General features: G+C 40.4%; 1 protein-coding gene across 1 annotated transcript in view; it reads left to right on the top strand.

Annotated features, from left to right (window-relative positions):
• Positions 1-2,676: 2,676 nt before the first annotated feature.
• LOC128662951 (C-terminal-binding protein 2) overlaps positions 2,677-21,818 on the top strand; it is a 64,054-nt gene continuing 44,912 nt past the window's right edge. The window contains exons 1-9 of the mRNA XM_053717015.1: positions 2,677-2,719; positions 6,066-6,132; positions 6,644-6,801; positions 6,963-7,107; positions 7,192-7,398; positions 7,481-7,695; positions 10,831-10,961; positions 11,132-11,259; positions 11,400-11,520. Of these exons, the coding sequence (XP_053572990.1) occupies positions 6,084-6,132; positions 6,644-6,801; positions 6,963-7,107; positions 7,192-7,398; positions 7,481-7,695; positions 10,831-10,961; positions 11,132-11,259; positions 11,400-11,520 (1,154 nt within the window). The 5' untranslated portion in view covers positions 2,677-2,719; positions 6,066-6,083. The remainder of the gene's footprint in view (positions 2,720-6,065; positions 6,133-6,643; positions 6,802-6,962; positions 7,108-7,191; positions 7,399-7,480; positions 7,696-10,830; positions 10,962-11,131; positions 11,260-11,399; positions 11,521-21,818) is intronic.

Raw genomic sequence — 21,818 nt, 5'->3', positions numbered from 1 at the left:
ATTTGGGGGGGGGGCATTGCCCCCCAATGTCCCCCCTTAGAGCCGACCCTGGCTCCACCCCACCCTGTATATTCAGTTTTATTCTATTGATTTCTTTGATTAAAGGAAGGAACGTATTTCAATAAAGAAGACATAATATAAGTAGTTACAAACATTCCCTTTCATTATGAAATGTTAATACATGCCCATTTTGTAACTATTTATATTATGTCTGCTTTATTCAAATATGTTCACTCCTTTACTCAAAGAAATCAGTATAATAATATTGAATATGCAGAATAAAATAACATAGTTGTAGGAAGCCTGATGTCCCCAGCTAGTGCCAAAATTGTAGACGGTGTTCTATAATGTTTGCCGACTGCGGCAGTGAGCGCATGCGTGCAAAGGATATTTGCAAGTTTATTGTAGCAGGTGTGGCCATAGGTAGAAAAAATGTAATGCGGTAGGGAAACATAACAGAACTCCAGAAATGCTTCATAAAAATACCGGACGACCTATAGGTGATTGGATACGGGACGTAGCTGGGTTCACACAATGTTTCCACAAAAGCTCAACCTTAGGCCCCACCCTTGATGCCACCACATATATTTTTCACAACTAAGCAGTCATTGTATCCCCTTGGTTGCCTGTAACACATGTACAGAGCAGTGATGTGACCCCCTTGGCTGCTAGAGGTAAACACCCAGCAATGATTGAACACCTTCATGGTTGCCTGCAACACATATAATAGAAAATGCACAGTGCAACTTTATTTTGAGCCATATTTCTAATGCATAAAGGCCTAGAAGGCCCTTTACGTTTAGTTGACAGGGGTCTTTAAAAATACTGGACATTTAAGTGTCCAGTATATTTGTACAGATTTTACTGGACAGCCTGCTAAAATACTGGACTGTCCTGTTGAATACTGGACACCTGGCAACTCTAATACCCCCCAACTGTCCCAATTTTCACGAGGACTGTCCCAATTTTAGGGGTCTGTCCCGCTGTCCGGGATGATTGACGTCTGTCCCACTTTGCCCCATGCATTTAAAAAAAAAAATTATATTGGACTCATACATGGTCTACACGTGACCACATGCTACCAAAACACAGTCAGTGTTTTTTGGTGCATGTGACTGCATGCCGTGTGCCATGTCGGTTCAGGCATGAGAAGGCAGTGACCGTGCCACTGTGTTGTCTCGAGGACTAACTTGGAAGTTCTGACTAGTCATCTCAGGAGCCTCACTGTGTCTACTTACTAGTGGATTGTGGCAGTGTGCTGTGAGTCTCTGAAGACAGCGGTCAGGACTACTCTGGCCATGGGTAAGATCTGAGTGAAGTTCAGACTCAGAGTTGGATCATCAGCATCGCTAGAGATTTATCTTACCTTTAATCCCAGGCTATTTATACACAATGTATTGCTTTACAGTTGTACGATGGGTTTTGCCACATACTCCTAGCCCTATTCCTGAAGTGAGTGTAGTGACCGCACCTAGTCTCCATTATTTTGTCACATAGCAGGCATTGCTTCTAATACTGTATGTTAGAGAGTGGCCTTACTACCCAGGCAGGAGGGTGATGGGGACAAGGGGCAGGCTGATATCAAACCGTTGCTACAACTAAAAGTAGAACATTTTCTGGTTACTGTGTAGGGGGTGGGGCACAGCGGTGCGGGTTGAGGGGCGGCGGTGCAGGGTTGGGGAGGGTGCCAGCACAGTAGCAGCCAGGGCAATGTGTCAGCTGTCTGTTCAGCTGAATAGTTTAATTGTTTGCAGAGTGATCTGTAGTGGTCTCCGAACCGTTCTGCTGCATAAGTAAATTATTTGAAAGTTGTTCACAGAGTTAAAGATTTTGTGTGATTAATATAGTGCTCCAGACACCTTTTTTTTTTTTACACAGAGCAATTAATACCTGCTAAACCTCTGGAGTATCATGTTCAAACATAAGAAAAACACTGTACAAAAAAGTAGCAGCTTTAATTTGTTAGGAATATTATTCTGCTGTCAGTTAAATGGTTGCTTCAATCAAAGTATGCACACATTACCGGTTGCAGACTGGGGAAGGAGGCTTGGTGGTTACCTAGGCAACTAGAAAGCGTCACCCTAGTAACAAAAGTCAGTTATCATAGTGCTTATACTTTTAAAAGAAACAAAAAACTTAATGTGTGTTATGTTCTGCCACTTGTAAAGCCCACTCCCCAGGAGTCCCCATTCCTGCTCCTGCCCACCACATATCACACTTTTGCTCAGTGAGGGACTGGGGGTGTCCCTCTTTCGGATTTTGAAATGTTGGGAGGTATTTATGCTGCATGTTTGTTTAGGACAGTTGGGATTTGGAAACACTTGTGGCATTGTTACAGTGTTACTGCGAATTTGCATATAACTGAACGATAAACTGGTTTAGTTGTATAACTTTATACACTCGGAAAAGCGACATAACAAAATCGACATGCTATTTTCGGCTATTCTAATTGAGCATTTCTGATTCTGAATGCAGCTGGCAGTACGTTTATAGCCCTTAGGTGTCGCTACAGTAAAGCTGGATGCTCTTACTCGTTCTCACTCTCTTCGCGCTTTATGATACATTTTGCTCGGCGTTTTTGGTAGGTGGCGCTGTACAATGAGGCCTAAGCTGCAGCGCTCTGAACTTTTTGTCTATCCTATGACCCTCTCGGTGATCGTTTCCTGTTTCCTGTGCGGTCCCTAACCGAGAGCGCGACTGGTGAGGCGGGGAGGAGAAGGTGAGACTAAAACAGAAAGTGGCGAATGATTGAGAGTATTAGGCGAGTGGCAGGGACGCGTGAAGGATAGATATACGGGGAAGTGAAGCGAGGGGTATATTGAGGCTGAATGGATGGAGAGACATGCAGTAGCATAAGGAGAATGAGAATGGTGGGAGGATATAGATGATAACAAAATCACAATCATGTGTACAAATGCATTGCCGTCTAAACACGCATTTGATATTTGTTCGTTAAATTAAAAGATTATAGGTCGCCTAAGTTACTTTGATGCTTTAGTCTTAATAGTTACGGCTTAGCTCTGTCATTTCCAATGCTAATACATTTATTAGCTGTTCCTTGTACCAATGAATATCTATTGCTTACTACCTGCTGCGGAACTTTTGAAGGTGAGCGAGCTGCATTATCGTTGAACAGTACTTATCAGCTTGTGAAATAAAAAAACAGAAAAACCTTCAAGGCCCAGCTGTTTTTGTGTTTAGTACTGTATCCAAAGAGCGTTTAATGGTAGAGTTAATAGCCATACATTATAGTTTTACATGTTTTAGGAACTTCAAGAAAATATTATAAATCGTGTCTCCTGCAATTTCACAATTACATTGGTTTCTCCAACCTCTGTATGTGAACTGTAAACTTATATGCACTCGTGTGTTCCTTAAAGGGATAGTCTACCTTAAAATTCTAATTGAAAAGAAAATTCCTTCATTACCCATTCCCCAGTTTTGCATAACCAACACAGTTATATTAATACACTTTTACCTCTATGATTACCTTGTATCTAAGCCTCTGCAGACTGTTCTTTTGACAGTTTTTAATGTTAGCCAATCAGTGCTGACTCAAAAATAACTCCACTATAGGGAGCACTATTGTATCTATATGGCACACATGAACTAGTACTGTCTAACAGTGAAAACTGTCAAAATGAACTGAAATAAGAGGCAAAATCAGTTTATGAACCTACCTAGGTTTAGCTTTCAACAAAGAATACCAAGAGAACAAAGCACATTAGATAAAAGTAAATAGAAAAGTTGTTTAAAATTGCATGCCCTATCTGAATCATGAAAGTTTTGTTTTGACTAGACTGTCCCTTTAAATGTGTCGTTTATATTGTTGGTGGACATTCAAAAACACATGCACATTATATCTATGTATATTATTCAGGGTTTGGCAAATTAGTTAATAATCTAGGAGCCAGAAATTGTGGATGGCATATATATTTGAAGCCTCTTTTAGCATTTTGTGTAGAGATGCAAGACAAAACTAGATTGTTTACGTGCACAGGGTTCAGCCTCAGTTAATGAACTGCTTTCTATGGGTTTTTTTTGTTTTATTTTTTTCAGTCTGTTTAAGGACCTAGTGCTCTGCTGTATTACTGCACTGGGTATTCTTCCTAGGTCCCTGTCCTGTGTTTAGGGACCTAGTGCTCTTCTGAATATCTATGCAACATTGAATGCAGGGACTGATCTGCAGCAGCACATGCAATACTTCTTGATTAGCTGTAATGCCCATTGGAGGTGTTGCTGGTTCAGGCAATTAGACACCCGCTGGAGGCATTCTCTCTTCGCTTCACAAATCTGTATTAGAACAAAATATATCAGAAAAATATCAGTAACAATGTGGGATCTGTGAAAATGCTGGTGACCAGAGTAACTTGATAGAGCCATGCATACCTTTTGGACAGAGACCTGCTGCAACACAGAAGTAACCATCTGGTGTTTGATCCTAGTATGCTGTGAGCATTTACATATTCTTTGGTATTTTAAATCTTTTTTTAACTTTTAAGGGAGTATAACACTACTGTCACTCTTCAATTCACAAGTCCATATTAGCACAAAATATATCAGAAAAATATCAGTAACATGTCTTAATACTCGAAGCTAAGGACATGTCACAGGAAATACTACAACAGTAATTCTGGGGCTCCGGTGTGTCATCAAGCCCCCTCCCATGAGTAAGAGACCGGAATGCAGCAGCACGTGTATCCTCTATAGCCTTTTGCTTCTCTGCACAGTAAAAGTGATCATGTGAAGAACTGGAGAGCCCTAGGTGACCTCACTCAGCTCCCTTTTACTCCCGACCCACTTGATCCCATGGACTCCCACCAATTCATTCTATTTTGAATGCACTGTATACATACTTTAATCACACACTGAATGTTAAAGTGAATGTCAATTTTGATGCTAAAGTGCCCGTTTTTTAAAAATTCGATTAAAAACAGGGGCACTTTAATTAATCAAAATTTACATTTCACTCCTGTTGAGAAAAAAAACCTTACTTTTAATCTTCACAGCAGCTCCAGCTTCCTCCACCCATCGCAAAGCCTCTTCCTGGGTCTAAAATGAGGAATCCGGCTTCCTCCAATCACAGTGTTGAATCAGACACTGATTCCCTCGGGGGGGGGAAGCCGTGATTGGAGGATGATCTATCCATTTCTGACATCAGAAATGGCTTGCAACAACCGGAGGAAGCTGGAGCTGCTGTGAAGATTAAAAGGCAAGTTTTTTTTTTTTTTTTTCTCTCAACAGGAGTGAAATGTAAATTTTGATGAATTAAAGTGCCCCTGTTGCAGGTGGTGCACTTTATCATCAAAATTGACATTCACTTTAAGTCCCTGGTGAGTTTGGTGGGTTGCAATAGACATGGTCTCCCAACACAGGTGAAGTATAAATTATTTCCCAAGATTTTATTGACTTTTTTCATATGACAAGCCCTTTGAGTAATACAATATATTTTTTACTGTATTTTTTTCTGTTATATATTGTGCTAATATGGAATTGTGAAGAGTGCCAGTAGCATTATTCTCCCTTACAAGTTAAATAAAAGATTCCAGCATTTTTACAGATCTCAAGTTGATGGTTACTCCCGTATTGTCTGAATTTATGCATGCCTCTAACAAGTTACTCTGGTCACCAGCGTTTTCAAAGATCCCACATTATTACTGATATTTTTCTGATCTATTTTGTGCTTATATGGATTTGTGAAGAGAGAATGTCTCCAGTGGGAATTTATTTGCCTGAACCAGCAACACCTCCGCCATAGTATGCAGTATTTTTTTTGAGTAAATTAGGGAATGTAAATCTAAAGTTATATTAAGGGGGGAAAAAACTGCCTGTTCTTCCACTTCTATATTATACTTCTTAATGTGCTATATTTAATGTTGGCTTTACTTTGCTGTTTGATATCCCTATTACACAATTTGTTTTTGTGCAGGATTCCCATTTATCTTCTTGTTTTCAGAAATATTTATTTTCAACTAGAATATCACATTTTCTGATTTGTGTTTTTTAACTTTTTTTTTTCCAGTTATTTGAGTTGCCAGGGTAAATAATTTATATTTCATTGATAGGTAGCTTAAGAACGAACCATGGATAAACACAAAGTAAAGAGGCAGCGTTTGGACAGGATCTGTGAGGGTGAGGAACTATTATATTTCTCTGTATATTATATTATAGGATCCTCTTAAATAAGCAAAATTGCATTGTTTGTTGGAAAATTAGGCAGGTAAAGACGTGTTTTTTTTTTTTTTTTGCTAGGGTATAGTGCCCTATTTTCATCTTTATATTCATTATGTTTATTTAATGTCACACTGTGACTGTAAACTGTTATTGTCTCATCTTAAAACATGGATGTCAGTTTTGCAGTGTCACTAGTGATAAAATGTGCGTTTAACTCCAGCAAAGCAGTTAAGCATACTAAGTGCAAATTATTCTGTAGAACTGAGTGAGATCTTTTCTTCTTTTTTTTACTCGTGATATAAATAATAAGGCTCTAAAACCAAAGTAATTCCACTATAAGTGTGTGCCATGCATTGTCTGACATACATATAAGTTTATAGTCTTAAAAGATGACTGTTTAAAAAAAATTCCTATGTACAAATAGCTTATGTCTAATGTATGTTTATTGTGGTTTTTTTTTGTTTTTTAGTAGGAATTAGACCTCCAATTTTGAATGGCCCAATGCCTGTTCGGCCTTTAGTTGCTTTGCTGGATGGCAGAGATTGTACAGTAGAAATGCCTATACTAAAGGATGTTGCTACAGTGGCATTCTGTGATGCTCAATCAACTCAGGAAATTCATGAGAAGGTAAACCATTGCTTTGTAAAGTATTTGGTACCCAGAAGTTTATTTTATTTTCAATGTAAAAAACTAAATTTTTTACTTGCTTCCTCTTACCTAAAGGAGTGTTAATTTCTTTTATTCTCACAAAGAGGGAGAAAGTGAATAATTGTCCCATCTGTCAACAGGTGTTAAGTGAAGCTGTAGGTGCACTGATGTATCACACTATTTCTTTGTCACGTGAGGATCTAGAAAAATTCAAGGCCCTTCGTATTATCATAAGAATTGGAAGTGGTTACGATAATATTGATATTAAGTCTGCTGCGGAATTAGGTAGGTTTCAGGATTCATATTAAATATTGAATCTCTGTGTATTCTAAAATAATGAATGCAAATATTTAATTTTTATTTCTGCAGGGATTGCAGTGTGTAATGTTCCATCATCCTCTGTAGAGGAAACAGCCGACTCAACCCTTTGTCACATCCTAAACTTATATCGACGTGTCACATGGCTTCACCAAGCTATGAGAGAGGGGAACCGTGCTGCCAGTGTAGAACAGATTCGAGAAGTTGCAGGTGGTGCAGCCAGAATTCGTGGAGAGACGATGGGCATTATTGGGCTTGGTAAAGTAAATTTGATTTTGGTTTCTAGAGAAGTATCTTTCCTATATTTCTAGGAGTGCTGTTGCTATGTTGTCATTCACAGGTCGCGTCGGGCAAGCAGTGGCACTGCGAGCTAAAGCTTTTGGCTTCACTGTAATCTTTTATGACCCCTACCTACCAGATGGGGTGGAGCGCTCTCTGGGTTTGCAGAGAATGGGGACTCTTCAAGAGCTGCTAATGCATAGTGATTGCATAACCCTCCACTGCAGCCTGAACGAGCACAACCATCATCTCATTAATGACTTCACCATAAAACAGGTAAACGAGAAAATCACTTTAATTGGACATGGTGCCAAACTAGATAGTGCCTGTATTACCTAATCAACTTGTACTGGTCAGTCAGGGGAAGTAAAATGTTTGACTTTAGATGTTTAAAGATGCATTGTCTTACACTATTACTTGGTGCCTGTACAAAAATCCATAGTCCTTATTTCAAGGGATGTAAAACCCCAAATTTTTCTTTTGTTATTCAGATAGAGAATACACTTATAAACAACTTCCAAATTCACTTGTTATGTGTTTTCTTCTCTTGGTATCCTTTATTGAAAAGCATACCTAGATAGGGTCGGGAGCAGCAGTGCACTACTGGCACCAACTGCTGATTGGTGGCTGCACATATATGCCTATTGTCATTGGCTCACCAGATGTGTTCAGCTAGCTCTCTCATAGTGCATTGCTGCTCCTAACGGGATACCAAGAGAATGAAGCAAATTTGATAATACGCATTAAAACAGAGTTGTGTAAGATGATATGCTCTATCTGAATCATGAAATCATTTTTTTGAGTTTCATGTTTTCAAACCTGTCCTGAGGCCTCCCCAACTAACCAGGTTTTCAGGATTACCTTTGGTGAGAGCAGGTAAAATAACCATGTTTACTAATCAGCTGATTAATTCACCTGTGCACCAGTTCAGATAACCTAAAAATGTGGTTCAAACAGCTCACAAAAAATGATTTTGAAGTAGGTGGCCGGAGTGCGTTGTATTAGAATTTCAGTGGTACATTAAAAAGCAAGTTCTAGCGCATCTTCATTAAAATGGATGAATTAAACTCCATCTAAAATATCACTAACATTCTGGATCTATTTATACAAAGGGGAAAGGTTACCCTTACGTTAAAGTGGATGGGAAGTGTTCACTCAGGTTTCACCTGTGACATGAGAGAGAACACGTTTTAAAAGGGCGTGAAGGTTATGGTCTGAGAATTTTGTTTGAGTTGCATCATCAATGTCAAATATGTATATAAACAGTAGCGTTAACATTAGTGTGGTACAGTTGCCCATGCATAGTCCCAGGATATCAGTGTCGGGGGTCATGAGTTAATGCAGGGCTTGGGAAATTTGCTAAAAATGTGTATGTATATAGACACGCACACTTGATATGTTTAGGTATGGAAAATATTCTGGTTTTACCCGAGATTTAAATTTGGTGCCCCATTAGATTTGTTCCCTTTTTTTTCTTTTTTAATTCTCCTATATAACATTTTGTGTTGTATATTTTCTTTGAGCTTTCTTTTAGTATTTCCAATGATGCATTTTACCTGCGGGAGTGTATTGTTATTTACAAGTAGTGCCTTATCTTTATTTTGTCATTTGAAATAGCAAATAGCTGCTGTATTATATATATATATATATATATATATGTGTGTGTAAACAAAAAGCAGCAGCTGTAATCATCCTCTTAGTGGCGGGGTATACAAAATTCTTAATTTTCAATTGATATTTTTAAGTATTGGCTTCTGTGTATAAGAAGAAAAAAAATGAAGGTCTGCTCTCTGCAAGCTCAGCCCAATAAAACAGGTTGTGGCAGCAACAAGGAAAACAGTTGTTTCATGTACAAAAATAAACCTAAAGGAACAATTTCCCTTACATTGTATACTCTGCAACTGCTATAACAAGTCATTGAAAACATTAAGGGGAAACCAATTTTACAGTACATTGTGCCTTTTTTAAGGGAAATAAATTCTATACTTCAGTTTTTAATTGTATGCCAACAATTGAAAAAAAGCAGAAAATTATGGGAACACGTTAAAGGGAAAAAAATACAGCTCACTGTCCCCTTTTAAGTATGTTAGATTTGACTGTTAAAGTTCTTTGGACACTTAATTGAAAGGTACAGTAAAGTAAAAAATTAAACTTAAATTAGTTAGATAAAGCATGGAATTTTAAAACAATTTTTCAGTTTACTTCTATCAATTTCGCTTAATTATCTTGGTATCCTTTGAAAGAGAATAATCCTGGGTTAACTCAGAAGTGTGCATGTGTCTTTAGCCATCTGGCAGTAGTGTTTGCAACAACATTTGTATAAATATACATTGTTGAAAACACTGCTGCCGTAGACACATGCACACTTAAAGTGAATGTCAACGTTCATGAATCAGTGCCTGGTTTTTAAAAAAAAAAACTATTAAAGGATTAGTCAAGTCAAAATTAAACTTCATGATTCAGATAGAGCATGCAATTTTAAACAACTTTCCAATTTACTTCCATTAACAAAATGTGCACAGTCTTTTTATATTTACACTTTTTGAGTCACCAACTCCTACTGAGCATGTGCAAGAATTCACAGCATATACGTATATGCATTTGTGATTGGCTGATGGCTGTCACATGATACAAGGGGAGTGGAAATAGACATAACTTTGCAATTTATTTAACAAAAATCTACTACTCATTTGAAGTTTAGACTAAGTGCTATTGCATCGTCTTCTTATCATGCATTTGTTGATTATGTAAATCTACTGTATTGACTGGTCCTTTAAAAATTGGGGCACTTTCATTCATGAAAGTTTAAGTTGTACCAGATTTTACAAATCCTTGCCGCCTTCTCCTGCCCCCCCCTCCCACGCCTGCAGCTCCTCTGTACTTCGTCAGCAATGACGAAACCGGCTCCCTACATTCACGGCTTAACCCCCCCGGGAGCGTTCAACCGGTGAGGCCACGCCGTGATTGGAGGAAGCCGGTTTCTTCATTGCTGTGTTAGTACAGCAGGAAGAAGCAGGCAGGGCGATCAGCGATCCGTTGTTTCAGGAGAAGAAGGTAAGTATTTGTAAAATCCGGTGCAATGTAAACTTTCATGAGTGAAAGTGCCCCTGTTTTTAATGTTTTTTTTTTTAAATCTGGCACCGTTTCATGAAAGTTGACATTCACTTTAATCTCCTATCAGCCTACCTAGATTTATTCTTAAATAAAAACACACATTTGATAATATAAGTACATAAAGTTGTTTAAAATTGCATGCTCTATCCGAATCATGGAAGTTTTATTAGACTTTTTGTTTCCCTTTTTAATTTTTTACAAATGCATATGGACCTTGGTTTAAAAAAAAAAAAAAAAACACTGCCCATTTGAAGTCCTAAAAATATACACTTGTCATAGCTTTTGAAATTGTTGTAGATGCGCCAGGGTTGTTTCTTGGTTAACACGGCACGAGGAGGGCTTGTTGATGAGAAGGCTTTAGCCCAGGCTTTGAAAGAGGGCCGAATTCGTGGTGCTGCTTTAGATGTTCATGAATCAGAACCTTTCAGGTAACATTTTTACTTTATTGCAACAAAATTGCCTAAGACAAACACAAAATAACCACTCGTTAAATAAATGTTGGTATGTAAGCAAAATCCCAGGAAGAAAAATGAACAGTATTTGTTTACTAAGTAAAGTCTGCACAAACTGGTATTCAATTGTTTCTTTTTTTATATAGCTTTTCTCAGGGACCCCTTAAAGATGTTCCTAATTTGATCTGCACCCCACACACTGCTTGGTATAGTGAACATGCGTCAATAGAGTCAAGAGAAGAGGCAGCTAAAGAGATTCGGCGTGCTATTACAGGTAAAGAAAATATCAGACTCTTTAGGAAAACTTATGCATAATAACTTGTACTTTCCCATTGCATAAGCAGCAGCCCATATTTTATTTTCAGTTGGTCATATTTTTTGAGTCTGTCTTTTCCCTTCATGGTGTCTTGATAGGTCCAATTCCTGATGCGTTACGAAACTGTGTAAACAAAGAGTATTTGCTCGCAGCAGCACAGTGGCCAGGAGTGGAGCCCACTGCTGTTCATCCAGAGCTGAATGGGGCAGCAGGATACAGGTAGAGTAGACCAATCTACTTTTTGAATCTTAAAACTTCTTGGTATTGATATGTTTAATTGGTCTTGTTGTTTGATCATGGCTTTCCTTGTCTCTACTTTGTGGATATACCTTGGTATAAGTAACTCAGTAATGTTCCCCTAGCATCCCCTGACCATCTTGCGGTTTCCTATATAATATTAGATATTGGATGCATTCATCTTATCACAATAATCTGTGATCTGCTTCCCTGGTGTTAAAATTAAAGGAATACATCCATATGAAAGAGTTCTATTCAAAAGTGTTAAAAATAAAGATTTTTTTTTTATCTTGATGTTAACAATGTGCATGTTTTGTGGGCTAAAAAAAATAAGTAGCTGACATTGCAACTCTCACAGCTCTATTGTTTATTTTTTTTTTTTTAACTTTTATTTATAACCATGAAGGGGTGCAAAGTTACAGGTTGCCTCTCCAGCCCATCACGCAGGGTGAGTCAGGAGGGCAGGTAGGACAAAACAAGCAGCTGCAATTTCATACAATAACATACATGTGACTTGAAGAATTTTCAGTAGGCAACCATTGCTCTGATCAATATGACTCTGCACCACTACATTGGGGTTTTTAACCTTATTAACAAACAAACAAACAGACATAGGCAGAGAGGGGAAAGGGAGGGGGGAGAAAACCAGGGAAAGGGACCGGCAAAAAGGAAGGGGGGGGGGATAAACAAACATGGGACAGGAAGCAGGGGGACAGAAATAGGCGAGGGAGGGGTAGAGTGGGGGGGATGGAGGGGGTATAACATGTGCACTTAGACCAGCAAATACCATTTCTTCATGGCCCCCAGAATATTCTATGATGTAGTGCGGTATAAGTACAATACATTATTGCGATATTACAATATTTGGCCAATACTGACAGTTACCAAAAGGCCGGTTATAGAGAGATCCACTGACCTTTTGCTTTAAATTATGTTAGCGTCTAGTCGGGTATAAGGTTGGACTTTATGTGCTGTCAGAAGCATGTTACTTAATAAATTACACATAAGGGGTCTGGGTAGCCTCATGCCCAACTGCCAAGAACTCGCTAAGAAAGCAACTGAGGGGGACCTGGTAGTTCTGTATATTGGTTACCCCAACAATCTGAGCTAAGTCAACCTGTATAACCCATTAGGGTCCATCCAATGAGGCAATAAAGAGGTTATAGGAACCCAGGCGATCATACAAGATAAGGTTGTCCCTTCACTTATACAGAGGGTATCAAGAGAGGTGACACTAAAAATGCAGATTAACTAGGGATACATGTTTTCCAGGTACTCCTGCTGTACAAATAAAGATTGTTTTTTTGTCGAATTCAATATATAGATTAAGGATGATTATAAAGCTGTGAACAGCAAAGCCAATAGATCTCTACAAAGTACACAGACAGTGCGGTTGTTGATAACAAAGTGTGCAGGGCAGATTGCCGCAGACTAAAGCTTCGTGAGTATGGCTAGCCTATCTGACACAAGATAAGTTGCTTATATTTCCAACTACATACAAAATGTGCAGGAACAAGAAAAAAAATGATAGTAGTGTTACTCAAATTAATAAGAACCAAGGTACAGGTAGATGTAAATCTCAACATTACATGCAATATCTGACTAAAAAGCATTTCAGACTAAAATAAACAGAAAAATTTAAACAGCATTAAAATTGCGTAGCAGTTTTTTCTTTTCCCTTTTCTCTTGCAAGGTGTATCCAGTCCACGGATTCATCCTTTACTTGTGGGATATTCTCATTCCCTACAGGAAGTGGCAAAGAGAGCACACAGCAGAGCTGTCCATATAGCTCCCCCTCCAGCTCCACCCCCCAGTCATTCTCTTTGCCGGCTCTAAGCACTAGGGTCTCTCTACGGGAGGGTAAAGTTAATGTGGTATTAGAATTGTAGTTTTTATTATCTTCAATCAAAAGTTTGTTATTTTAAATGGTACCGGTTTGTACTATTTACTCTCTAGCAGAAAAGTGATGAAGATTTCTGCTGAGAGGAAAATGATTTTAGCATGTTGTAACTAAAATCCACTGCTGTTCCCACACAGGACTGAGGAGTACCAGAAAACTTCAGTTGGGGGGAACGGTTTGCAGGGTAATCTGCAATGAGGTATGTTCAGTCATTTATTTCTAGACAAGACTGAGATAATGCTAGAAGAGACTGACAATATCCCCATGAGGGGAGGGTAAGCTATGTTCACAGACTTAGTAACGAATTTAATGCTTACATAACAGGGCTAATTATGCTGGTTGACACTGATAAGGCAATCGATTGTTTATTTAAGAAAAATATCGTTTGCAGACACTTTGAAAGTCCTTTTGGGGTTCTTTCTGGGGTTATTACCCACATGGCTGTTTTTTATTCACTTAAGAGTGATTTACTAGGCCTCACAGCTCCGGAGTAGAGTGGGAGGGGCCTAATTTCGCACCTCAGATGCGCAGTTAGAATTGCAGAGAAGTTCATGCTGCTTCACATGGAGGGTCCTGCTGCTTTTTGAGGGCCTTATAGAAGCTATATTCCCCCAAATCTGATCCCTAAGGGCAGGTAGGGCCACAGCAAGGCTGTGGCAAGGTGCTGTACCTTTTTTAACCGGGTGTTGGCTTTAGGCTGCTCCGGTTTGGGCATTAAGGGGTTAATCGTTTTGAAACTTGTGGTGCACTCCTATTAAGGCTTTAGATACATACTGTGAAAATTTCAGGAGAATTTCTCCATTTTTCACTGTTTTGTAAAATTGTGTGCTCTTTTTATCTCTTAAAGGCACAGTAACGTTTTTTCAAATTGTGTTTTTTATTTGATTAAAGTGATTTCCAAGCCTGTTTGTGTATACTACTAGTCTGTTAAACATGTCTGACACCAAGGAAAATCCTTGTTCAATGTGTTTGGAAGCCATGGTGGAACCCCCTCTCAGAATGTGTCCCACTTGTACTGATATGTCTATACACTTTAAGATCATATTGTTGCACTTAAGAATGTGGCCCAAGATGATTCTCAGACTGAAGGTAACAAGAGTAGCCAGTCTGCCTCTCCTCAAGTGTCACAACCAGTTACGCCCGCGCAAGCGACGCCTAGTACCTCTAGTGCATCTAACCCTTTTACATTACAAGACTTAGCGGCAGTCATGGATAATTCTCTTACAGCCTTCTTATCTAAACTGCCCGTGTTTCCCACAAAGTGTGATAGCTCCGTTTTAAGAACAGATTATGAGCATTCTGACGCTTTGGTGGCCGTATCCGATATACCCTCTCAACGCTCTGAAGTGGGAGCGAGGGATTTGATGTCTGAGGGAGAAGTCTCTGATTCAGGAAGGGTTCCTCCTCAGACAGATTCAGATACATTGGCTTTTAAATTTAAACTAGAACACCTCCGCGTTTTGCTTAGGGAGGTATTAGCTACTCTGGATGACTGCGACCCTTTGGTGATCCCAGAGAAATTGTGTAAAATGGACAAGTACCTAGAGGTCCCTGTTTACACGGATACGTTTCCGGTCCCTAAGAGGATTGCGGATATCGCTACTAGGGAGTGGGATAGACCAGGTGTTCCCTTTGCTCCCCCTTCTGTGTTTAAGAAAATGTTCCCCATACCTGACCCTGTGCGGGACTCGTGGCAGACGGTCCCTAAGGTGGAGGGGGCTGTTTCTACACTTGCTAAACGCACAACCATACCAATTGAAGACAGTTGTGCTTTTAAAGACCCTATGGATAAGAAGTTAGAGGGTTTACTTAAGAAAATTTTTGTTCAACAAGGTTTTCTTCTCCAACCTATTGCCTGCATTATTCCTGTAACTACTGCAGCTGCTTTCTGGTTTGAGGCGCTGTTAGACTCGCTCCAGACAGAGACCTAATATGAGGAAATTATGGATAGCATTAAGGCTCTAAAGCTAGCTAATTCTTTTATCACTGACGCCGCTTTCCAAATAGCTAAGTTAGCGGCAAAAAATTCAGGTTTCACCATTTTGGCGCGCAGGGCGCTATGGCTAAAGTCCTGGTCGGCCGATGTGTCGTCTAAATACAAGCTTTTGAATATTCCTTTCAAAGGAAAGACCCTCTTCGGGCCTGAATTGAAAGAGATTATTTCAGACATCACCGGGGGAAAAGGCCATGCTCTCCCTCAGGACAAGCCCTTTAAGACAAAGAACAAAGCTAATTGTCGTTCCTTTCGCAATTTCAGGAACTGCCCCGCTTCATCCTCTCCGGCTGCAAAGTAAGAGGGTAATGCTTCACAGCCCAAGGCAACCTGGAAACCTTACCAGGGCAGGAATAAGGGCAAACAGCCCAAAAAGCCTGCAGCTGCCACCAAGACAGCATGAAGGGGTAGCCGCCGATCCGGGACCGGATCTAGTAGGGGGCAGACTCTCTCTCTTTGCTCAGGCCTGGGCAAGAGATGTACACGATCCTTGGGCATTAGAGATTGTAGCCCAAGGATACCTTCTAGAATTCAGGGACTCTCCTCCAAGGGGAAGGTTCCACATTTCTCGTCTGTCTACAGATCAGACAAAGAAAGAGGCGTTTTTACGCTGTGTAGAAGATCTACGTACAATGGGAGTGATCCACCCAGTTCCAATTGCAGAACAAGGGCTGGGGTTTTACTCAAACCTGTTTGTGGTTCCCAAAAAAGAAGGAACTTTCAGACCAATCCTGGATCTGAAAATTCTAAACAAATTCCTCAGAGTCCCATCATTCAAGATGGAGACCATTCGGACAATCTTTCTAAGGATCCAGGAGGGTCAATATATGACTACCGTGGATCTAAAGGATGCGTATCTGCACATTCCTATCTACAAAGATCATCACCAGTTTCTCAGGTTCGCTTTTCTGGACAAGCATTATCAGTTTGTGGCTCTTCCTTTCGGGTTGGCCACTGCTCCCAGAATTTTCACAAAGGTGCTAGGGTCCCTCCTGGCGGTTCTAAGACCGCGGGGCATAGCAGTGGCGCCTTACCTAGACGACATCTTAATTCAGGCGTAGACTTTCCAAAGAACCAAGTCTCACACGGAGATCGTATTGGCCTTTCTGAGATCTCACGGGTTGAAGGTGAACGTCAGAGTTCTCTCTCCGCCCTCACAAGAGTTCCATTCCTAGGAACCCTGATAGACTCGATAGAAATGAAAAGATTTCTGACGGAGGTCAGAAAGTTAAAACTGTTAACTACTTGCCGAGCTCTTCATTCCATTCCTCGGCCATCTGTAGCTCAGTGCATGGAGACAATCGGACTAATGGTAGCGGCAATGGACATAGTCCCTTTTGCTCGGATACACCTCAGACCACTGCAACTATGCATGCTCAAACAGTGGAATGGAGATTATGCAGATTTGTCTCCTCAAATTCAGTTGGACCAGAAGACCAGAGATTCTCTTTTCTGGTGTTTGTCTCAGGCTCACCTGTCTCAGGGAATATGTTTCTGCAGGCCAGAGTGGGTCATTGTAACGACCGACGCCAGTCTGTTAGGCTGGGGTGCGATCTGGGACTCCCTGAAAGCTCAGGGCTTATGGTCTCGGGAAGAAACTCTTCTCCCGATAAACATTCTGGAACTGAGGGCGATATTCAACGCTCTTCAGGCATGGCCTCAACTAGCTGCGGCCAAATTCATCAGATTTCAGTCGGACAACATCACGACTGTAGCTTACGTCAATCATCAGGGGGGAACAAAGAGTTCCCTAGCGATGACGGAAGTAACCAAAATAATCAGGTGGGCGGAGGATCACTCCTGCCATCTCTCAGCGATTCACATCCCAGGAGTAGACAACTGGGAGGCGGATTTTCTAAGTCAGACTTTTCACCCGGGGGAGTGGGAACTCCATCAGGAGGTATTTGCCCAGCTGACTCAGCTATGGGGCATTCCAGAGTTGGATCTGATGGCGTCCCGTCAGAACACCAAAATTCCTCTCTACGGGTCCAGGTCCCGGGATCCCAAGGCGGTATTGATAGATGCTCTAGCAGCATCTTGGTCCTTCAATCTGGCTTATGTTTTTCCACCGTTTCCTCTCCTTTCGCGTCTGGTTGCCAGAATCAAGCAGGAGAAGGCTTCGGTGATTCTGATAGCGCCTGCGTGGCCACGCAGGACTTGGTATGCAGACCTAGTGGACATGTCATCTGTCCCACCATGGACATTGCCAATGAGGCAGGATCTTCTGATACAGGGTCCGTTCAAGCATCCAAATTTAGTTTCTCTACGTCTGACTGCTTGGAGATTGAATGCTTAATTCTATCAAAGCGTGGGTTCTCTGAGTCAGTTATAGATACTCTGTCACCAGGAAAATCTACCATAAGATATGGCGGAAATATCTTTGGTGTGAATCCAAGGGTTACTCATGGAGTAAGATTAGGATTCCCAGGATATTGTCCTTTCTCCAAGAAGGATTGGAGAAAGGATTGTCAGCTAGTTCCTTTAAAAGGACAAATGTCTGCTTTATTTATCCTGTTACACAAGTGTCTGGCAGAGGTGCCAGACGTTCAAGCATTTGTTCAGGCTTTAGTCAGAATCAAGCCTGTGTATAAACCTGTGGCTCCGCCATGGAGTTTGAATCTAGTTCTTTACAAATTCGATACTTTTGCTTCTTCGGAGGCTATTTTTGGGAGAGAGGTTTTGCAAGCAGTGGTGCCTTCCGTTTAAGGTACCTGTCTTGTTCCCTCCCTTCATCCGTGTCCTAAAGCTTTGGTATTGGTATCCCACAAGTAAAGGATGAATCTATGGACTGGATACACCTTGCAAGAGAAAACAGAATTTATGCTTACCTGATAAATTACTGGCATTTAAGTCAGGTAAAAAATTTTTGTTTAAACTACAGTCACCACTGCACCCTATGGTTTCTCCTTTTTCTTCCTAACCTTTGGTCGAATGACTGGGGGGTGGAGCTGGAGGGGGAGCTATATGGACAGCTCTGCTGTGTTCTCTCTTTGCCACTTCCTGTAGGGAATGAGAATATCCCACAAGTAAAGGATGAATCAGTGGACTGGATACACCGCAAGAGAAAGTAATTTATCAGGTAAGCATAAATTCTGTTTTCTTTTTGCCTTTGTTACCGTATCAAGCAAGGTCTACACCTTGCAGGGCTAAGGGAATGCCATAAAATAAAACTTATCATTGCTGACACAGACAAACACAGGGGGGTTCTGAGCTGTCCAACCCAACTACGAACAAAAGTTCAGCTTGGCTTTCATGTGAGGTCTAGCACGCTGTATAACATATCTTAGTTCATCTAGTTTAAGGGAGTCTTTTTGTTTTTTTATTAAAAGCATGACGGTCAAGACGCCTTGGTGATGAGTTCACACATATTCTCCCACCCCAGCCAATGCCAGCCATACTATGGTTCACATGCCGCTGAAGCAAGTGACCGCAGTCAATGAACACGTTACCCGACACCAATCCAGGCTGGAACCCGACATCCTTGTCCCAGAGGAGAACCGTTCTTTTGCGGGGGGAGGAGGAACTGCTTCGAGACAGTAGTCGAGGGCAGTAGCTTGCCAAGACGACCACTGCCCCATCTCAAAGCCAGCCTTGGAAATTGCAGAGAGATAATGGTCCGCTGCATATCGGATGAGGTTGCGACTTGTCCATTGCCCTGTGCAGTATAGTTCCCATTGTCGCCGTCTTTTCCGTTTACTACAGTATAGGTAGGCTTGTGAGGTGTGGTGCCCTTTTTCTCCATCTGATTGTGGTATTCAGCCGAGTCGGCTGAGTACCGTGGGAAGTTAAGAGTAGGGGAGCAGGGCCAAAAAGGGTTTGCGACATATGCTGTGGAGTCATCAGCGCTCACAGCTTTGCTGTGCGGTAAGAATTCTGTGCTCTGGTCGTGGTCTGTGAGGCTAAGTGCGGAGTAATTCTGAGTTATGCCAGTATCCAGAGTGTCCGCTTCCAGGGTAGTCAACGAGGTCTGCTGAGGGTCATTGTGACAGGTAAGAGCTGCCTCAGCGCGGTTAGGAGTGCAGTGATCTCGGACCTCACAGAGAAGTTCCCGCATAGTTGCCATAAGGGAATCCAACCGTGGTGTGAAAATTTCTATTAGGGTTTCAGTAAAGTGTGCCATCTTGGCTATCAGAGTAAGCATAGCGTCTGTAGGCCCAAAGGCAAAATTAGACTATTAAATGACTTCTCGGAGGCCAGGGGTTGTAATATCCTGATCCTGAGGTTTTCCCGGACACTCTTGCTGTCAAGGGAGGAATGGATGGCTGCAGGTTTTGCCACTTTGCTTTCAAAATTCAGATTCACTCACGGAGCTCTATGAAGCTGTGGCCATCCTAGTGAGCCACCTACCGGAAGTCCCCTCACAGCTCTATTGTTAGACAATAATATACCACTAGCATGAAAACAAAGGCCTTTATATTATCAGTATGGGGATATATGTTTTGAAAAGCACAAAAAGGTTATTCATTTTAAACACCCTCTTTAGATGCATCTTCTATTTTTTTTTTTTTTTATTATTTCTTGGCCCTTTAGTATTGCTTCAAAATGGTGTAATTCAAGTAGTTAGGGAAAACTCATTATTCAAAAGAATTGCTAACACAATTCATTAAAGGGATGGTGTTCTTTTTTTTTTGTGTGTGTTCCCAATAATCTGTTTTATCTGTTAAATTGCATTACATTTTTACAAACCACCCTTTTCCTTTATTTTGCGATTTACACTAGTTGATTGTGCCAATGATATGGAAAATATAAGCAAATTTTATTACTGGTTATAGAAGTTTTAAAAGATATCTTTCTCCCACTGGCGGGTGTGAGAGAGATACTAAAATGTAAATTTTGTCTCTATGTATTGGTGTTTGAGTAAGCAGTGAGAAATAAGATAAGGAGGTCATTGTGTAAACAGACAGATAATCTAATTAGATCTGCTCTTACTAAAAGCTCTGACCATTAGGTTGTTGTTAACTATCAGAAACAGCTATTTTTGTATACAGAAATATACCTAGAAGAAAAATGTGATTCATTTTATATTCTCAGCTGGTATAACTAGTTATTGGGAGCAAATTAAAGGCAAAATCGTTTACAGTACCCTGTCTCTTTAAGGGAGAGAAATCCTATGCTTCAGTGTTTTGATTAATGTATGCCAACAATTAAAATAAGCTGAAAATTTGGGGAACACCACGGAAGAACTCTAGTGTAGATATGTTTTCTACTAATTTAAATACAGCTATAATGTTTACCAGGGTTGGGAAATGTTCCTTTAAAGGGACATAAAACACTTTTTTTTTTTTTTTTTTTTTTTTTTTTTCTTTATACAAATTTCCAATTTACTTCTAGTATCAATTTTGCTTAATTATTTTGGTATTATTTGTTGGTGGAGCAAAGCTTACTGGGAGCCAGCTCCACATATTAGTAAGCCAATTAAGAGACGTATATGTGCAGCCACCAATGGGGCCGCTAGCTTCCAGCTCCTGAGCATATATAGTTATGATTTTGAACAAGTAAGCAAATTAGATAATAGAAGTAACATAGAAATTTGTTTAAAATTGTGTGCTCTATCTGAATCACGAAGGAAAAACTTATAGCTTTTTGATTTTTTTTTTTTTCATATATCATTAACACCAATCCATGATATGTACGCTGTCTCTATTATGCCCCCACTGGTGTCTGGTGACATCACAAGTAAGTGGGACTACCTGCTGAAGCAGGTTGTTAGAAACAGAAAGCCGGAGGGCTGTGGAAGAGGGCTTTGCAAATCTGTATCTCAGGCTCAGAGCCACTTGCAGCATACAGGCCCCTATAAGTTGTACGTGATTGATGTAAAAACAGCCATTACCTGCATCAGCATTTAAAATGCTGTTTAACCAGGGGTGGTGGTGGTGGTTGCTGTAACAGATGATCTATCTCCCTCCACTATCTGGGCTAGAGTGACAGGTGACCCCCTCATTTGATAGAAGGGAGTCTGCCATTTCAAATGAGGTGTCACATGAAACAGTGATTACCTGAAGCAGCATTTAATGAAGCCCCTATCCCCTATTATGTCATACTCCTATTTTTTTTGAAGGGTCATGTGCTCTTAACTGTTAAAAATGATTACTTGCCCTGTTAGAAACAAAGTGGGGGAGGTGGTGGCTATACCCCTCACATGAAAAAGGGGAATAGCCATTATCAAATAAGGGGTCTTATGTCCAGTTTAAATAGCAATCACCTGTATATAAGGCACTTTTTATAGTACTATGTGTTATTGATTTTTACTGCCAACAGATCCAGGTTTCTCTAAACTAATAAAAAACAAATTCAGGAATTATAATAAATGGTTGAAATTTGATATTTTGTTGAATTCTAAATGCTATGTTTTTGGGGTTTTTTTTTTTTCTGCTGAGTAAGTTTGGA

Source organism: Bombina bombina, chromosome 6 (assembly GCF_027579735.1).
Source record: "Bombina bombina isolate aBomBom1 chromosome 6, aBomBom1.pri, whole genome shotgun sequence".
Classification (NCBI taxonomy): Eukaryota; Metazoa; Chordata; class Amphibia; order Anura; family Bombinatoridae; genus Bombina; species Bombina bombina.
Note: the sequence above shows the minus strand (reverse complement) of the source record. Positions and strands in the feature narration are given on the sequence as shown.